Source organism: Rattus norvegicus, chromosome 13, assembly GCF_036323735.1.
Source record: "Rattus norvegicus strain BN/NHsdMcwi chromosome 13, GRCr8, whole genome shotgun sequence".
Lineage (NCBI taxonomy): Eukaryota > Metazoa > Chordata > Mammalia > Rodentia > Muridae > Rattus > Rattus norvegicus.
The window spans coordinates 9,957,861-9,976,860 of NC_086031.1; the positions used below are offsets into that span (position 1 = coordinate 9,957,861).

Genomic DNA, 19,000 nt, shown 5'->3' on the forward strand with positions numbered 1-19,000 from the left:
AACTTCATAAACATTGTTTCATACATGGGAAAGATATTCATTTCCTGCTAGAAAGGTTACAGATTAGTCAGAAACTTAAAAAAAAGATAAATTATTATTTTACTGCATTAACTTTAATGCATCAGTCTTCAGCTACAGACAGATAGATGATAGAGAGAGGAAGAGAGAGAGAGAGAGAGAGAGAGAGAGAGAGAGAGAGAGAGAGAGAGAGAGAAAGAGAGAGAAAGCAAGGAAAATGTCAGGTGGCAGATGATCATTCTTAATGCAAATGTATAAGCATTGTTATATATTTCTGGTGAGATTTAGCATACTTTCTACTTGGTGAAAACTCACCCTGGATTAGTTAATAAGCATTGCGTGATATCACTCTTAAAAATGGGAGTCCTTACACAATGTAAATATGCAAATTTATATATAGATCTATAGTATTACTTCATTTATTTTACAAAGACATTTTAACAAGATGACTAGATGATTGGACAGATGGTAGGTAGATAAATGGTAATTAACAGATGACTGAAAAGTCATAGCCAGATATGTTTATGTATTTATTTTGTGGGAGGCAAAGTTAAAAATAATATCTAATTTTGAAATTTAATATTAAATGGAGATTAGAAGTGAAGAGGAAATGCTCTTAAAATATATCATCACTGTGATAAAGTCTACTGTGCAGAATATGATCATCAAACATGCTCTTAAATCTGTTACTTTCTCAGATCTAAATTATTTTTCTATCATATCAGTGAACACTGGAGAATTAGAATTAATAAATTAATTATATATGTGTGAATCTATCAACATCGAAACATGTTAGAAATTGATGAATCTGGGTTAACTTCAGAACTATAATGTCAAAAGAAATAGATGTGCTAAATAAAGTTGGAAGCAATAATAACTGAAATAAGACAATGGGATCATATGAACTGAGGACAGTTAAGATTTGAATATTCATTAAGAAGCAGAAGGAATAAGAGGAAATAGGCTTGATATAGAATATGTCAGAGTAAGTAAGTTTAAAGGACATAGGAGGTGGAAGAGCTAAATAACTGGCTTTTTCTCCTGGTGTCTCTTCCTCCCTTCCTGACCCATCTTAGCTTCCATCTTTCTCTCTCCCTCTGCCTCACTGCCTCCCTTCCTACCTTAATGCCCTGAGATCCTCTTGCTCCATTTCTCATCTCTCCTAGTTATTCTCTCATTTTCCCCTCTGTCTCATTCTACCTCCATAAGACTGTCTTCTTCCTTTCTATGTGATTCTATCTTGTTCCATTACTCTTTTCTATCTTCTTTCTTATCTCCTTCCACATTATTCTCTTCTTTCCCTATCTCCTTCCCTGTCCCTTTTCTCCTTTCATTCATCCATTATCCACTTCCTGTCTATCTAACTTTGTTTCTTGCCATCTCTCGGTCCATCTTGATTTCTCCTTCCTTCTTTCTCTCATCTTTCACTACAGTGTAAGATCAGGGACACACTCTCCTACAGAGTAAGTTAATTCCTAGCCTTGGATAGATGAGATTCCATTTTGAAAGGAAAATAAATTCACTGGAGCAATGGCTCAGAGGTAAAGAGCACCCACTAAACAGCAGCTCTCTTAGTAAGAGCTACTTTGAAATGATAATTTTTCCACAGCCTTCAGTTGTTCTTGTTAGTAGACTGTTGCACTAAATCTCCAACCCCAATATGCAAATGCAAAGAACAAACAATCAGTTATAATATTTATAAGCTGCATGCCTAGATTGTGCAGATATACCACTACACCACTCTCTTCCCCAGCTATGAGATCCCTTGATCCTAGGAGCTTTTCAAGCCATGTTGTTCTTATTTTTTTTTTTAATTAACTTGAGTATTTCTTATATACATTTTGAATGTTATTCCCTTTCCCGGTTTCCAGGCCAACATCCCCCAAACCACTCCCCCTCCCCTTCTTAATGAGTGTTCCCCTCCCCATCCTCCCCGCATTACCACCCTACCCCAACAATCACATTCACTAGGGTTCAGTCTTGGCAGGACCAAGGGCTTCCCCTTCCACTGATGATCTTACTAGGCTATTCATTGCTACCTATGAGGTCAGAGTCCAGGGTCAGTCCATGTATAGTCTTTGGGTAGTGGCTTAGTCCCTGGAAGCCCAGGTTGCTTGGTATTGCTGTTCCTATGGGGTCTCAAGCCCCTTCAAACTCTTCCAGTCCTTTCTCTGATTCCTTCAACGGGGGTCTTGTTCTCAGTTCAGTGGTTTGCTGCTGGCATTCGCCTCTGTATTTGCTGTATTCTGGCTGTGTCTCTCATGAGAGATCTACATCCAGCTCCTGTCAGCCTGCACTTCTTTGCTTCATGCATCTTGTCTACTTGGGTGGCTGTATATGTATGGGCCACATGTGGGGCAGGCTCTGAATGGGTGTTCGTTCTGTCTCTGTTCTAATCTTTGCCTCTCTATTCCCTGCCAAGGGTATTCTTGTTCCCCTTTTAAAGAAGGAGTGAAACATTCACATTTTGATCATCCTTCTTGAGTTTCATGTGTTCTGTGCATTCAAGCATTTGGGCTAATAGCCACTTATCAATGAGTGCATACCATGTGTGTTTTTCTGTGATTGGGTTAGCTCACTCAGGATGATATTTTCCAGTTCCATCCATTTGGCTATGACTTTCATAAAGTCATTGTTTTCGATAGCTGAGTAATATTCCATTGTGTGGATGTACCACATTTCTGTATCCATTCCTCTGTTGAAGGGCATCTGGGTTCTTTCCAGCTTCTGGGTATTATAAATAAGGCTGCTATGAACATAGTGGAGCACGTGTCTTTGTTATATGTTGGGGCATCTTTTGGGTTTATGCTCAAGAGAGGTATAGCTGGGTCCTCAGGAAGTTCAATGTCCAATTTTCTGAGGAACCTCCAGACTGACTTCCAGAGTGGTTTTACCAGTTTCCAATCCAATGGAGGAATGTTCTTCTTTATCCTCATCCTCGCCATTATTTGCTTTCACCTGAGTTTTTGATCTTAGCCATTCTCACTGGTGTGAGGTGAAATCTCAGGGTTGTTGTGATTTGCATTTCCCTTATGACTAAAGATGTTGAACATTTCTTTAGGCGTTTCTCAGCCATTTGCCATTCCTCAGCTGTGAATTCTTTGTTTAGCTCTGAACCCCATTTTTAATAGGGTTATTTGTCTCCCTGCGGTCTAACTCCTTGAGTTCTTTGTATATTTTGGATATAAGCCCTCTATATGTTGTAGGATTAGTAAAGATCTTTTCCCAATCTGTTGGTTGCTGTTTTGTCCTAACCACAGTGTCCTTTGCCTTACAGAAGCTTTGAAGTTTTATAAGATCCCATTTGTCGATTCTTGACCTTAGAGCATAAGCCATTGGTGTTTCAAGAAATTTTTCCAGTGCCCATGTGTTCGAGATGCTTCCCCAGTTTTTCTTCTATTAGTTTGAGTGTATCTGGTTTGATGTGGAGGTCCTTGATCCGCTTGGACTTAAGCTTTGTACAGGGTGATAAGCATGGATCGATCTGGATTCTTCTACATGTTGACCTCCAGTTGAACCAGCACCATTTGCAGAAGTTGTTTATCAGCTTTAGGAGTTCTCTGGTGGAACTTTTGGGATCACTTAAATATACTATCATATCATCTGGAAATAGTGATATTTTACTTCTTCTTTTCCAATCTGTATCCCCTTGATTTCCTTTTGTTCTCTGATTGCTCTGCCTAGAAATTCAAGAACTATATTGAATAAGTAGCGAGAGAGTGGGCAGCCTTGTCTAGTCCCTGATTTTAGTGGGATTGCTTCAAGTTTCTCTCCAGTTAGTTTAATGTTAACAACTGTTTTGCTGTATATGGCTTTTACTATGTTTAGGTATGGGACTCGAATTCCTATCTGTTCCATCTTCAACCTCCTTGTCCTCTGTCTTCCTCTCTCTACTTCATCTTCTAATCTCTCTTTCCTCCTACATCTCTTCCCTGCTTTCTAAAACTTCCAGGCCCATTTTTCCTTTTCACTGCTCAATGACAGTCTGTAGCCTTTATTTGACCAGTTAAAATGGGGAAAAGATTCACATGAAGTCATCTGAGTATGTGATCCACACTTCATCAGAGCTGCCCCTCTTAAGGAAGCAGAATTAGAATTAGCATTAAAATACAAAGAGCCACAGGACACTTAACAACTCTACACACTGGTAATTGTAAAGAGAAAGAATGCACTGAGGCAAAAAGGAATGTGTGTTTGAAGGATTTGGCAGTGTTCAGTCTTAGGAATTTTTTTAGCAAAACTGAATATTAAGTGAATGACTGAAGGTGCATGGGCCAGAAAGCACACTCACCTAGTACCAGGCTATGTCACAACTTATTTATATACTGATGTGGTCGTGCATTATGTGTTTAAACAGTGCATTTTATTCATCTTTAAATATTTATAAGATGAATGTATATACATGTCATGAAACATGTAGAAGTGAAAAGACAAGGATTTGGGAATCATGTTGCTCCTTCATTTGTTTCAGAGGCATAGCCTAACTTGTTCTATACATGATATAAATATGTGACCAGCTATTCCTTCCCAAGGCTTACAATCCAGAGATGTAGAATTTACCTTTTTATGCAGTATCTGAGATTTAACTCAGATCATCATTTTTAATGCCATTTACTTCAGTTTCTTTCAAAGGCTTCTTCTTTCCACATTGCAGAAATCTTGTTACAAGTCATAGATGTGCATTGTATATTCTCTCCATCTGGTTGACTGAAGGGTCAAGTTTACCTTCTGTGTCTATTGCTTTTTTAGAACCCATTGGAAAGAGAGACGAGCAAGAACCACTCACAAACACAGTCCAAAGTGACTCAGCAGTCATTGGAGGTAATCTGTCTTCATTATTGAAAGCAGGAAAGATATCTATGATCCTGTTCTCTGAAGAAAGTTGCCTGAAGCCTTCCTTACCCATGATTACACAGTTTTCAGAATCAGGCACTCTCTGTTCAACACTTTGCCTCTTTAGGCATGGTACAAGATTAACCACATACCCTCCTCTAGTTACAGCAGCTCCCTGGCTTCATTCTATCTCAAATTTAATAGACAGCTGAGTTCTGAGCCAACAGCTGGAACATACACTGATAGACATCCAGTTGTCACTTCTAAAACACAACCAAAACAGTCAAGTAAAATTATGTGCTGAAAGAAGTCACATTGGGTCAGACAAATGGACAGAGCTGCAGTATTTTCAGTTTTCCTTCACTCAGTTATTTGTGGTAGATCTATGGAGCAAGGTGTAGCCTACATGACTGAAGTTCTATATCTAGCAGTACTACTGTTTGTGGATTTAGAGCTTGCCTGCTCTGTTTATAGCTCAATCCCCTATCACCTCCCCCTTCTTTTCGTTTTTGGAACAGCCTGTTGGCCTCACCTTACACCACTCTTCATTCTGTCTCACCTTATCTAATGCCTGCCATAATTTGATGTCTCCATCTGCATCTTGTAACATGAACTGTCTCCTAAGTTTAGTTTAATGTAAGGTGCCTGGGATATGAAAATTCATTGATGATTCATTACCCTAGCATATTTCAACTCTGGATCCTGGCAACTGGGATGAATGAATTTACACCAGATGGAGTTTATTAAAATCAGTAGAAGTCTTTCATTTCACTCTCATTTCATTATTCCCAGATCAGACCTGTACTAAATATATAGGTACAGGGTGAGAGATAGTGTTACAGCCTTCATAGAATGAGAATATTAGGAAGGACAGAGAAACCTGTACAGAGTTAGCAGCAAAGGAAGACATTCCAAAAAGAATGGGAATGGAAGGAGTTCATTAGAGTAGTATACCAGAACAGTAGAAGCACAACCATTCCTTTGGGAAGTCCTTCAGAAATCCATGTGAGCTGAATGCCTATCCAGGTATGAGGATTGGACTTGATATTTATTTGAAATCAATAAATGTCATGGAGAATTTTATAGTTCTTTTTCTGTTTTTAACTCTTCATTTGATAAGGAAAGACTGGGTGTTTTCCCTCCTGCACTAATTCTAAAGTAACATAGAGTCTCTCTGAGAGTTGTAAGACTATCAAAGCCCTGCAGGATTTCCTATGAAGCTTGCCCAGGTGCCAGACAGCAGTAAGACCTTCAAACTAGCAGCACAAAATTACATTTTAAATTAACATTTCATGCTTCAAAGTCATTTCTTGCCACCCAGTTTAGACTATCATCTTTGATACTGCATTTTGTCTTGTTTTAAAATATCTAGGAAATATGGTACAAAATGAGTTTAAAATATATGATAAAAGTAAATAGTCTTAGTTATTCTCATATATGTTGAAATTGGGGGAATACAAGTCTATATTTTCAATTTTCTAGTATCTATTCATATAAACAGTGGCATTTAGGCAAACAAATTTTTATCAAGGTTGAACAATGGCCAAAAATATGTGTCTAAAATATATACTTTTCTCCCTAGTTAGACAACTGAGAAAATATGAACTATGAAACTATGTATTCTTTAAAAGAATACATTTATTTTTGACAAATAAAGCTTCAATGTTCTGCATTCTATCCTAAAACAAAAGGATATGTCTTCTTCTCACCACCTCATAGTTATTTCTCCAAAATTGATTATATAATGAGTCATAAAACAGGCCTCAACAGATACAGAAAGATAGAAATAATCCCATGCGTCCTATCAGACCACAGGCTAAAGCTGGTCTTCAATAAAAATAAGGAAAGAATGCCCACATATACATGGAAGTTGAATAATGCTCAATGATAACATGGTCAAGGAAGAAATAAAGAAAGAAACTAAACACTTCTTAGAATTTAATGAAAATGATGATACAACATACCCAAACTTATGGAACACAATGAAAGCTGTGCTAAGAGGAAAACTCATAGCTCTGAGGGCTTGCAGAAAGAAACAGGAGAGAGCATATATCAGCAGCTTGACAGAACACCTAAAAGCTCTAGAAGAAAAAGAAGCAAATACACCCAGGAGAACTAGAAGGCAGGAAATAATCAAACTCAGAGCTGAAATCAACCAAGTAGAAAGAAAAAGGACTATACAAAGAATCAAGAGAATGAAAAGCTGGTTCTTTGAGAAAATCAACAAGATAGATAAACCCTTAGACAGACTAACCAGAGGACACAGAGAGTGTGTCCAAATTAACAAAATCAGAAATGAAAAGGGAGACATAAGAACAGAATCAGAGGAAATTCCAAAAATCATCAGGTCTTACTACAAAAGTCTATATTCAACAAAACTTGTAAATCTGGAGGAAATGGAAAATTTCCTAGACAGATACCAGCTACCAAAGATACATCAGGAACAGATAAACCATTTAAACAACCCTATAACTGCTAAAGATATAGAAACAGTCATTTAACTTTTCCCAACCAATATGAACCCAGATCCAGATGGGTTCAGCGCAGAATTCTATCAGACCTTCATAGAAGACCCAATACCAATTCTATCCAAACTATTCTACAAAATTGAAACAGATGGAGCATTCATCCTTCTATGAACCACACAATTGTGTGGTTATACATAAACCACATAAAGACTCAACAAAGAAAGAGAACTTCAGACAAATTCTCTTATGAATATCAACACAAAAGTATTCAATAAAATTCTTGCAAATCGAATGCAAGAACACATCAAACCCATCATCCATCATGATCAAGTTGGCTTCATCCAGGTATGCAGGGATAGTTCAATAAACAGAAAACCATCAACTTAATCCTCTATATAAACAAACTGAAAGATAAAAACCACATGATCATTTCATTAGATGCTGAGAAAGCATTTGACAAAATTCAACACCCCTTCATGATAAAAGTCCTGGAAAGAACAGGAATTCAAGTCCCATAACCAAACTTAGTAAAAGCCATATACAGCAAATCAGTAACTAATGTTAAACTAAATTGAGAGAAACTTGAAGCAATCCCACTAAAATCAGGGACTACACAAGGCTGCCCGTTCTCATCCTACTTATGCAATATAGTTCTCGAAGTCCTAGCCAGCACAGACAGGAAAAGGAGATCAAAGGGATACAGACTAGAAAGGAAGAAGTCAAAATATCACTATTTGCAGATGATATGATAGTATATTTAAGTGATCACAAAAGTTCGACCAGAGAACTACTATACCTGATAAACACCTTCAGCAAAGTGGATGGGTATAAAATTAACTCAAATAAATCAGTAGCCTTCCTCTACACAAAAGAGAAACAAGCCGAGAAAGAAATTAGAGAAATGACACCCTTTATAATAGTCCCAAATAATAAAAAATACCTTGGTGTGACTTTAACCAAGCAAATGAAAGATCTGTTTGATAAGAACTTAAACCTCTGAAGAAAGAAATTGAAGATCTCAGAAGATGGAAAGATCTCCCATGCTCATGGATTGGCAGGATTAATATAGTAAAAATGGCCATTTTACCAAAAGCGATCTACAGATTCAATGCAATCCCCATCAAAATTTCAATCCAATTCTTCAAAGAGTTAGACAGAACAATTTGCAAATTCATCTGGAATAAAAAAAACCCAGGATAGCTAAACTAACCTCTATAATAAAAGCAGTACCTGGGGAATCACTATCCCTGAACTCAAGCAGTATTACAGAGCAATAGTGATAAAAACTGTATGGTATTGGCACAGAGACAGGCAGATTGACTAGTGGAATAGAATTGAAGACACAGAAATGGACCCACACACATATGGTCACTTGATTTTTGACAAAGGAGCCAAAATCATCCAATGGAAGAAGGATAGCATTTTCAGCAAATGGTGCTCATTCAACTGGAGGTCAGCATGTAGAAGAATGCAGATCGATCCATTCTTATTACCCTGTAAAATGCTTAAGTCCAAGTGGATCAAGGACCTCCACATCAAACCAGGTAAACTCAAACTAAGAGAAGAAAAATGTGGAACAATCTCAAACAAAACACCAGTGGCTTATGCTCTAATATCAATAATCGAAAAATGGGATCTCATAAATCTACAAAGCTTCTGTAAGTCAAAGGATGCTGCTGTCAGGACAAAATGGCAAACAACAGATTAGAAAATGATCTTCACCAATCCTACAACTGATAGAGGGCTTATATCCAAAATATATAAAGAACTCATGAATTTAGACTGCTGAGAGACAAAAACCCTATCAAATAATGGGGTTCAGAGCTACGCAAAGAATGCACAGCTGAGGGGTTGGGGATTTAGTTCAGTGGTAGAGCGCTTGCCTAGGAAGCGCAAGGCCCTGGGTTCAGTCCCCAGCTCCGAAAAAAAGAACCAAAAAAAAAAAAAAAAAAAAAAAAAGAATGCACAGCTGAGGAATGCCGAATGGCTGAGAAGCACCTAAACAAATGTTCAACATCTTTAGTCATAAGGGAAATGCAAATCACAACAACCCTGAGATTTCACCTCACACCAGTAAGAATGGCTAAGATCAAAAACTCAAGTGAAATCAAATGCTGGCGAGGATGTGGACAAAGAGGAACACACCTCCATTGGATTGGAAACTGGTAGAACCAGTCTGGAAATCAGTGTGGAGGTGCCTCAGAAAATTGGACATTGAACTACCCGAGGACCCAGGTATTCCTCTCTTGGACATATACCCAAAAGATGCCCCAATATATTACAAAGACACATGCTCCACTCTGTTCATAGCAACCTTATTTATAATAGCCAGAAGCTGGAAAGAACCCAGATGCCCTTCAACAGAGGAATGGATACAGAAAATGTGGTACATCCACACAATGGAATATTACTCAGCTATCAAAAATAATGACTTTATGAAATTCATAGCCAAATGGGTGGAACTGGAAAATATCATCCTGAGTGAGCTAACCCAATCACAGAAAAACACACATGGTATGCACTCATTAACAAGTCGATATTAGCCCAAATGCTTGAATTACCCTAGATGCACAGAACACATGAAACTCAGGAAGGATGATCAAAATGTGAATGTTTCACTCCTTCTTTAAAAGGGGAACAAGAATACCCTTGGACAGGAATAGGGAGGCAAAGTTTAGAACAGATGCAGAAGGAACACCCATTCAGAGCCTGCCCCACATGTGGCCCATACATATACAGCCACCCAATTAGATAAGATGGATGAAGCAGAGAAGTGCAGGCCGACAGGAACTGGATGTAGATCTCTCCCAAGTAATACAGCCAGAAAACAAGAAATACATAGGCAAGTGCCATCATTAAACCACTGAACTGAGAACAGGACCCCCGAAGAAGGAATCAGAGAAAGGACTGGAAGAGCTTGAAGGAGCTTGAGACCCCATATTAACAACAATGCCAACCAACCAGAGCTTCCAGGGACCATGCCACTACCCAAAGACTATACATGGACTTACCCTGGGCTCCAACTGCAAAGGTAGCAATGAATAGCCTAGTAAGAGCACTAGTGAAAGGGGAAGCCCTTGGTCCTGCCAAGACTGAACCCAAGTGTATGTGATTGTTGGGGGAATGTGGTAATGGTGGGGGATAGGAAGAGGAATAAAAGCGGAGGGGGAGGGGTTAGGTGGATGTTTTCCTGGACACAGGAAATGGAATAACATTTGAAATGTAAATAAGAAATACCCATTGTAATAAAGATGGAGAAAACAACTTCAATTTTCTGTCACTATTAACTATCTTTTTTGTGCACATGCTTTGTCTTGCTGACTGTGTTGATTTTTGGTTCATTCATTTTTAAATAATGTCTCTCTAGGTAGCTGAGAATGATGAAATGACAAAGATTGCAAGACATTTTTTAGACTTTGCCTCCAAACAAATTGGAAGGCAAGATTAGAGTCCTGAAAGTCGTTTTTGTCATTAACATAAGTACTAAGGCATCCATGCACATATACACACTCATATACATACAGAGAAAGAGAGGGAGAGGGAGAGGGAGAGGGAGAGGGAGAGGGAGAGAGAGAGAGAGAGAGAGAGAGAGAGAGAGAGAGAGAGAGAGAGAGAGAGAGAGAGAGACTGGCATGATCATGGGATTCTTGGCAAGGCTTAATGTATTTAAAGTATGTGGAGACTGGGATTGATCCCTAACAGCAACAGCATCTACAAATTACTCAGAAACTACACAGATCAATTATTGTTTCAACTCCACATTCATTTTTTGCTTATCAACATAACCTTCTAAAAGAAATAGCCTTTCACCCTCAGTACTGTCCTTCCAGGAAATTTAAACAGAAACTGAAGGTCAAGTGCTTCTGAGCAAGTCTTTAGTTTGGTACAGAGAAGATTTGCTTTGTGTGCCTTGTTTTGTTTTCAACAATGTTTGTCCTTCTTTATACTGATTTTTCCCAGTGACCACTTTTGTGTTCCCCTTTCTTTTAATACAGGTATCATAGCAGTGGTGACATTTGTCACTTTTTGTGTAATCGGAATCATGATCTGCTTCCTTTATCAACATAAGCAGTCACACCGCACCAATCAGACGAAGGAGAAGGAATACCCAGAGACTTTAAGCAATTCATTTAGAAATGTCATTGACTTGCAAAACACAGCCAGCGAGTGCAAACGGGAATACTTCATCTGAACCATAGCAGGATTACCTGGTCTGCCTTTTTTAAACTGTTTTCTCTCTCTTTTCTCTTCTCTTTCCTGACTTGTAATTTAGGGATTCTCTTTCTCTCACTTACCATTGATTTTCTGGAACACACATGATCCACCAGAAACACCAATCTCCTTTACCCAGCTTATGAGCTCAGGTAGTTGTAGCTACTGTAGTCCTTTGACATATGTGTCATTGTGAAAATGACCAATGGAGACACAGACTTTGCTATTTTAAACAAATAGTCACATGTGCCTCTCTTTGTAGTCCAGTTTCTAAACTTCACTCATTAGTTTCTTAGGTACTTGGTCTTGCAACCGTACATTAGAATTGAGTTCTGTGGTGTCTGTCTTTAACAATCATTCCTGCCTAATACCTTATTCTTATATATTTCACCTTTATGGGAGAAAATGGAGTTTGTCTGTGACAAAGAAAGCAGTGTTAACTCTTTCTTTAAGCAGTGTGTTTATCAAGGAGCCCAATAGAGTAGGAAGGTAGGTATGAGGGAATGTAAATTCACCTTGGAAAGTAACATTGATTCTCAATGCCCTGTGAGAAAGGGGCATTGGGAGATATTATGTCACAAAGAAATACATTTAAAACTGAGAAAACTTTGTGTGTGTGTGTGTCTGTGTGTGTGTGTCTCTGTGTGTGTGTGTGTCTATGATGTGTATTCAGCATAACCAGACTTGAAATAAAAATCTAAAATAGTTCCATGAAATGTCTTAGGCCATCTTAAGTCAGCATCTAAAGAAACTGAAGAGAAAAAACAAAAACAAAGAAATCGAAAGCATTGAATGAACAAGAAGATCTATCAACAAAATTTATGTCTGATGATCCAATCAAGAAAGTTCAAGTAAGAGAACAGTGTGAAGGTTAGTAGGATTCACGTTTTAGAACTCATGTAATGAGTTCACTCTGACAACTGAGCTTTTTTCTAAGAGCAAGGGACTGGCTGTGGGCAGATGTTGTCACCACCAGATCAGAGGATTAAGTCCTTAGTTTGTAAAGCACATCACATTTTATACCTGCACTCACATACACATAGGTGTCCCATGCACTTGACTTTATTTGCCTAAAGAAGTCAGTAAAGCATCTCAGGCTTTTGGTTCTTTTGGTAGTAAAGCATATATTTCACTCAAAGAAGTCACTTGAATATGTTAATTGTATATAATCCTGGTTATATTATGGTGACAATATTCTTAACTCTGTCCTTGGACCACCTTAGAGAAAAGATAAGGAGGAACTATTTAAACACTTTAGGACCTAGTTACTGCTAGAGGAAAGATCCTTAATGAAAAAGTACTAGTCAGTTCACGTTGCATGGTAGGTCTGACTTATGGAGTAGCTACTTAACAGTGAGTAGGGAATCTATCTTCTTAGTAAATGTCCTTGCCCTTCACTGTCTAGCACTTCTCTGGAAAAGGAGATCCCACACAAGCTTTATCCAGTTTTGAATTTATTGCATTTCTTCCCTCTAAAGTTACAGAGGTAAAGATTGAGTGTGACGCAACTATGAGACATACTCCTAAGTATATGTCCTTTCCTTAAAAGTTTCTATGAATTCTGACATACCCTCTTCCTCTTTAGTATATTCTTATTTATTATAGTAAATTTATTTAAAGCATCTCTAATAAGCATGCTCTTTTCAATTTTTCTATCATTAATAATAGAAATGATTGTCTAATAAAATGAGACATATTGAGAGTCTACTTCCTTCTTTTCCTTTATCTCAGTTCTACAAATCTACTTTTGAATTTTCTTACCTCTATAAAATGCCATACAAATAACTTTATTGATTTGCTGCATATTCCTCTGTTACCAGAAATAAATGCCTTTCTTAAGTTTAGCTCTAATCATCTATAATAGTGACATGACAAGTAAAGTAAGAGTATTCACACTGGAAGAGTTGTTTTACTAGAGTGCTTAGAAGCAAGTACCATATTTTGCTGCCATGATATTCATGGATACATATTGTTACAAAAAATTCCATGTGTATAGTTCCCTAGTCCAATTAGATCTATTTACTGATAATCATGAATAGAAATGCAAAAAGCCTGCCTTTGCCCTTGGAATAGCACACATTTTACTGTCTTCAATCTGGGATGTGAAGGCTATTCAGACATGTAAACAAAATGTATGATATATGCCAAGTTGGTGCATTATTGTAAGTTATCTCAGGGCTACATCAGAATTTCCACACAATTCCATACCACACATCACGTGAAAATCTGTTAATCCTCACCCTCATACAATGAGTGACATCAAAGTGAGCATCAGGGGTCAGTATGGGGGCAGTGAAGATCTATTGGTTTCTGTATGTATTCAATTATGTTATAGAAACAGAAATCTACTCATGGCAACAGAAACCAGAGACCAAGGACTATATATAATTAATGTGTAAACCATTTCCAGTAGTTTCTAGAAATGAATACATTTCTGGACTCTTCTTAGAATTTTGCATCTTATTTATTAATCTACCAGATGAATGCTTGATTTCTCTTCATCAAGCTACCTATGCGTCCATACAAACAAATGTCTACAGAAGGTAGTAAATTAACTCTTTGAACAAAGAAAGAACAAATCATCCCTATATCAACCACAATGTTTTTGGATAGGTTTACTACATATCTATGGCTAGTCTGGGACTCTTTGATAAATCAGGTGCTTGTAAACACTCAAAGAGAACCACCTGACACTGCCATGGTTTAATCCATCATCTCTGCCTATATCAGATACATTTGAAAGGTTGCCAAATTTTCTATATTATTGTTAAGGCATTCCAAATATATGGCTCTGCATTTAGAAGACCCATGTAATGTCTCTAGGCAGAAAACAATAGTCTCTACTTCCGCCAACCTCTGGAATCCACTTATGCCATGGGTTTTTCAATATCTTTTAAGCTGCTTGGTCGTTTGACATCTTTAACTCGCCACACTCTGCCCTAAAGAACTAATTGACTATATTTTTGGAAATCTCTGAGAACTAGAAATCATCTATTAAGTGAATAATTAATAAGTATTTTGTCCTTATAAATGAGGTCATATTTATGTGTCTGATATATATATATATTTCTATTAGAAAGTTTATGCACACTCTCTCTCCATACCATATCACCTTAATTATAAGACTCAAACTGGGAAGGTACATTCGAATCATCCTCCTGGTATCTATTGGCATGGACTCCAATCTACGGAACTGTTGTTTTAGTGTGTTTGTCTACCAACCTCTTCATTTCTTTTGAATTCCCTAGAGCTAAAATCTATAAACACTATTATATCAACCATCTGTCAAGAAGCTTCTGGACATCTACATTTTCCTGCTCCTCATTGTTCCTGAAATCATTGCTTGGGTATGCTTGTCCCTCAACTGTCCTCCAGGTCTTGTTTCAATTAATAAATAAACATGCAAAGTAGCAAAGGTGGATAATGGAAGGGCGGTTCAGGAAAATGTGAACATGCTTCAGTTATTGAAGGATGGCTGAGGGCTGTTTCATGTCTCTCACACAGATTAGAAATGATTTATTTAAAAGATTCATACTTTATCTGAAGCACTTCTGTATACCAGTTCATGAGGATTTCTCAGTGTATCTTTGACTTTACCCAAAGTCTTCCTCATGTCATTTGTTCAGAAAATGTTTCTGTTTCTTTTTTTCATCCCTGTAATCAAAAAGTCTAAACAGTTGGTCTATTTAAAAGGGGAGAATGTATAACACACACACACACACACACACACACACACACAAACATACACAAACACACACACACACACACACACACAAACAAAACACCCTTACACACACATACAAAGATATGAAGGGAGGAAGAAGGAAAGACCAAAAAGAGAGAGACAGACAAGGAGACAGAGACAGAGAGATTAAAATTAGTAGGGCTATTTTTCAAATATTATCTAGGAAACTGTAGGATCAGCACTTTCTTTTAGAAATTCTTTAAATGCATCAGGCAAAGTTCTCATGAGTGGCTTTGCTATTTTTGAGTGAATCTTCCCCTCCTCTTACTTATCACTAAGGTACTCTATGGAAGAGCAAGTAGCATATTTTGTAGTGAAACAGTGAAATTTGTATGCTGGTACATTATTATTTGTAAAGTTTACAGTCTACAAAGTGGTTAAGTAAAAATAAGAAAGACTTAAGTAACAGTGGGCTTTTCTGCTAGAGCAGAATTGATAGGATTTAGTCAAGGAGAAAAGGAATATACATAAAACAGGTAATGCCTGTTAGAGGTGAAGATTGCCAAATCTTCCACTGTTAAGTAAAGGGTTTTGTTTTATTCTGGCTCCTAACTAAGGAGTGTTTTTCATGCATTTGTCTTACACCTTAGGGAAGAGGAAACATTACAGGGCTTGAATGAGAAATATTTTACTTATCCACATCCAGCATTTTCATTCTACCCTCATGATTTTAAAGTACATTAGGACAGTGCATGTATGCTTTGGAATTATCACCACAATGAATGTATCTGCCCAGGGTGAGTACCATAATTGCTGCTTTAAGTAAAATAAACTATTATCAAGACTCTCAGGTCCATTGCCCTTAATCAAATGCTCCATGGATGGAAGAAAAGAAATGTTGGAGTTACTCAAGTGTCTTTCCTACCCCTTAATTGGTCATACCATCTTGGCATCTATAATGAGAGAAAGCTGTGAAAGTATCCATCCACTATAGCATATACTTCAGACAGACAACACCTAACACTCTCTGAGCACTTTTCCATTGATGCTCTTAGTACACAAGTCAAAGTTGCATCAAAGAGCAGACTGATATTATGAAGCTTGCCTCAAGTTATAATAAAGTTAATGTGTGCCAATGATTACAGTCTGGTCACAATTTTATTATCATTGTATAGTTCCATACTTTAAATTCCAAGAGTAAACCTCAGAGGACCTTAAAAAGGCATGGGGTAAGCAGAACAGGGCTCTGTCACCATGAAGCCTCCTTGAATGACTGCCCCTGATGGAGACATTTTCACTGTAAACTTAGAGGATAACTGAAAGAGCCTCTGCCTAGTTATACTTCCATATTATAGTCAGCCATATCCCAATGACATAAATGAAGTACTAGCTTAATTGCTTCTCTTTGAATGGCAGTAACAAGTATAATCTTGTCCTGCATGAAATTCTTTTGCAAAATAAGGAAAGTAAATAACCATACCTTGCATAAAGTAGTGTGGTTTAATCATGAGAATGACTTTGTATTTTTTTTTTTATTAACTTGAGTATTTCTTATATACATTTCGAGTGTTATTCCCTTTCCCGGTTTCTGGGCAAACATCCCCCTCCCCCCTCCCCTTCCTTATGGGTGGTCCCCTCCCCATCCTCCCCTCCTTGCCGCCCTCCCCCCATAGACTAGTTCACTGGGAGTTCAGTCTTAGCAGGACCCAGGGCTTCCCCTTCCACTGGTGCTCTTACTAGGATATTCATTGCTACCTATGAGGTCAGAGTCCAGGGTCAGTCCATGTATAGTCTTTAGGTAGTGGCTTAGTCCCTGGAAGCTCTGGTTGCTTGGCATTGTTGTACTTTTGGGGTCTCGAGCCCCTTCAAGCTCTTCCAGTTCTTTCTCTGATTCCTTCAACGGGGGTCCCATTCTCAGTTCAGTGGTTTGCTGCTGGCATTCGCCTCTGTATTTGCTGTATTCTGGCTGTGTCTCTCAGGAGCGATCTACATCCAGCTCCTGTCAGCCTGCACTTCTTTGCTTCATCCATCTTGTCTAATTGCATGGCTGTATATGTATGGGCCACATGTGGGGCAGGCTCTGAATGGGTGTTCCTTCTGTCTCTATTTTAATCTTTGCCTCTCTATTCCCTGCAAGGGTATTCTTGTTCCCCTTTAAAGAAGGAGTGAAGCATTCACATTTTGATCATCTGTCTTGAGTTTCATGTGTTCTAGGCATCTAGGGTAATTCAAGCATTTGGGCTAATAGCCACTTATCAATGAGTGCATACCATGTGTGTTTCTCTGTGATTGGGTTACCTAACTCAGGATGATATTTTCCAGTTCCAACCATTTGCCTACGAATTTCATAAAGTCATTGTTTTTGATAGCTGAGTAATATTCCATTGTGTAGATGTACCACATTTTCTGTATCCATTCCTCTGTTGAAGGGCATCTTACTTTGAATTTGTGGAGGGTGAATGCCAGTAATTTTCTCCTGAACTTGGCAGTAGACAGGTTTCCTAATTTCCTATAATTTCTTTAAGAAACATATTCTACTGCCACCTAGCCTATAGCAGGGAAGTAGAACATAATGAATTTAAGACACGCAACATAGCACATTCTATTTATACCAAATATAGTAAGAAAAATTCCCATTTGGTTCATGAAATTTCAAATAATTATCATTTTAATTTTAAATGAGATATTAGAGTCTTTCTGGCATTGCCTTTCTTTCCTTGGAAGAATGAGAGGTCAGGGAGATAACTTTTAGAAAGTGAATAGCAAATTATAGAAGTACTTTGTAGATATACACAAAAGTATATATCATTCTTTTGATAAAAGCACAACAGAGGCAAAGAGACCATTTTTCTTTTTCTGGATATTATGTCTTTTGTTCCTGTAACAGAATCTTCAGTCTCTTGTGATGTTGTATTATTCCAAGTCTGTTATATAGGTAATGTAACATATTTTAATTCATTGTATGGAGAAAATTAAAGTTAACCTTATATTTCTTTGTTTTCTATGTTACTTGCTGTACAGAAGAATTATTTGTAAATGTTGTATATTTAATAAAGAGAACATTTTGTATTCTTTTGTGTGGATCACACATTTGTTTTTCTATGTTCTTCTTTGGTTAATGAGGAATCAAGTAATTAATCAGTCAATGCTTACTTTGATTTCTTTTATCATTCACTACAATGAGAAACACACACACACACACACACACACACACACACAAGAACACAAGACTTCTACATTTTTTTCAATGTAGCTAAAAATAGAAGTATCATCTAGGTTTCTCTCATGTTTAACTGATTTGTTCCAAACTGCATGTCAAGCAAAAAAGTGCACCTGAGGAAGCTCAATGATTTAGTAAAAAGATTTCTGAACCATGATGACTTCAGCATCTCACAGATATGTAATGTCCTAGTGACCTGTTCTTAGTATCCACATATATTACCTCAACTTTTCGTCTTCTTTTGCCTATATTTATGCCTTATGGAAGCCTGTTACTTAGCAATAGCTCTATGTTTGAAAGATTAAAGGTACATTGCTCCAAAATAGAATTGTTATCCTATAGTATTTATCTAGATTTGTGATTATTAGTCATCTGTTAAACATAGACTTGTACATAAAGAAAACTGAATGTGGTTTAATGACCTGGTGACATAGATCAGTTGGTAAAGTGCTTCCTAGTATGCATAAGAATCCATGATAGCCTTATCATCCATAAGGCATGATAGCAAGCCTTAAATAAATAGGTCATTGTGAAGCACACATATAATTACTATATTGCTCAGGG

The 19,000-nt window shown here is 37.5% G+C and overlaps 1 protein-coding gene across 4 annotated transcripts in view; it reads left to right on the forward strand.

The window, feature by feature from the left end:
• Window positions 1-18,287, forward strand: part of Cntnap5a (contactin associated protein-like 5A) — a 1,008,100-nt gene extending 989,813 nt beyond the window's left edge. For 2 of the 4 annotated variants that reach the window (XM_039090650.2, XM_039090651.2), the window contains 2 exons: window positions 4,768-4,839; window positions 11,315-18,287. In XM_039090650.2, the coding sequence (XP_038946578.1) occupies window positions 4,768-4,839; window positions 11,315-11,511 (269 nt within the window). In that variant the 3' untranslated portion in view covers window positions 11,512-18,287. Of the gene's footprint in view, window positions 1-4,767; window positions 4,840-11,314 lie in introns of those variants that run through there. The other 2 variants (NM_001047865.2, XR_005492234.2) reach the window with 2 other exon arrangements.
• Window positions 18,288-19,000: the final 713 nt, after the last annotated feature.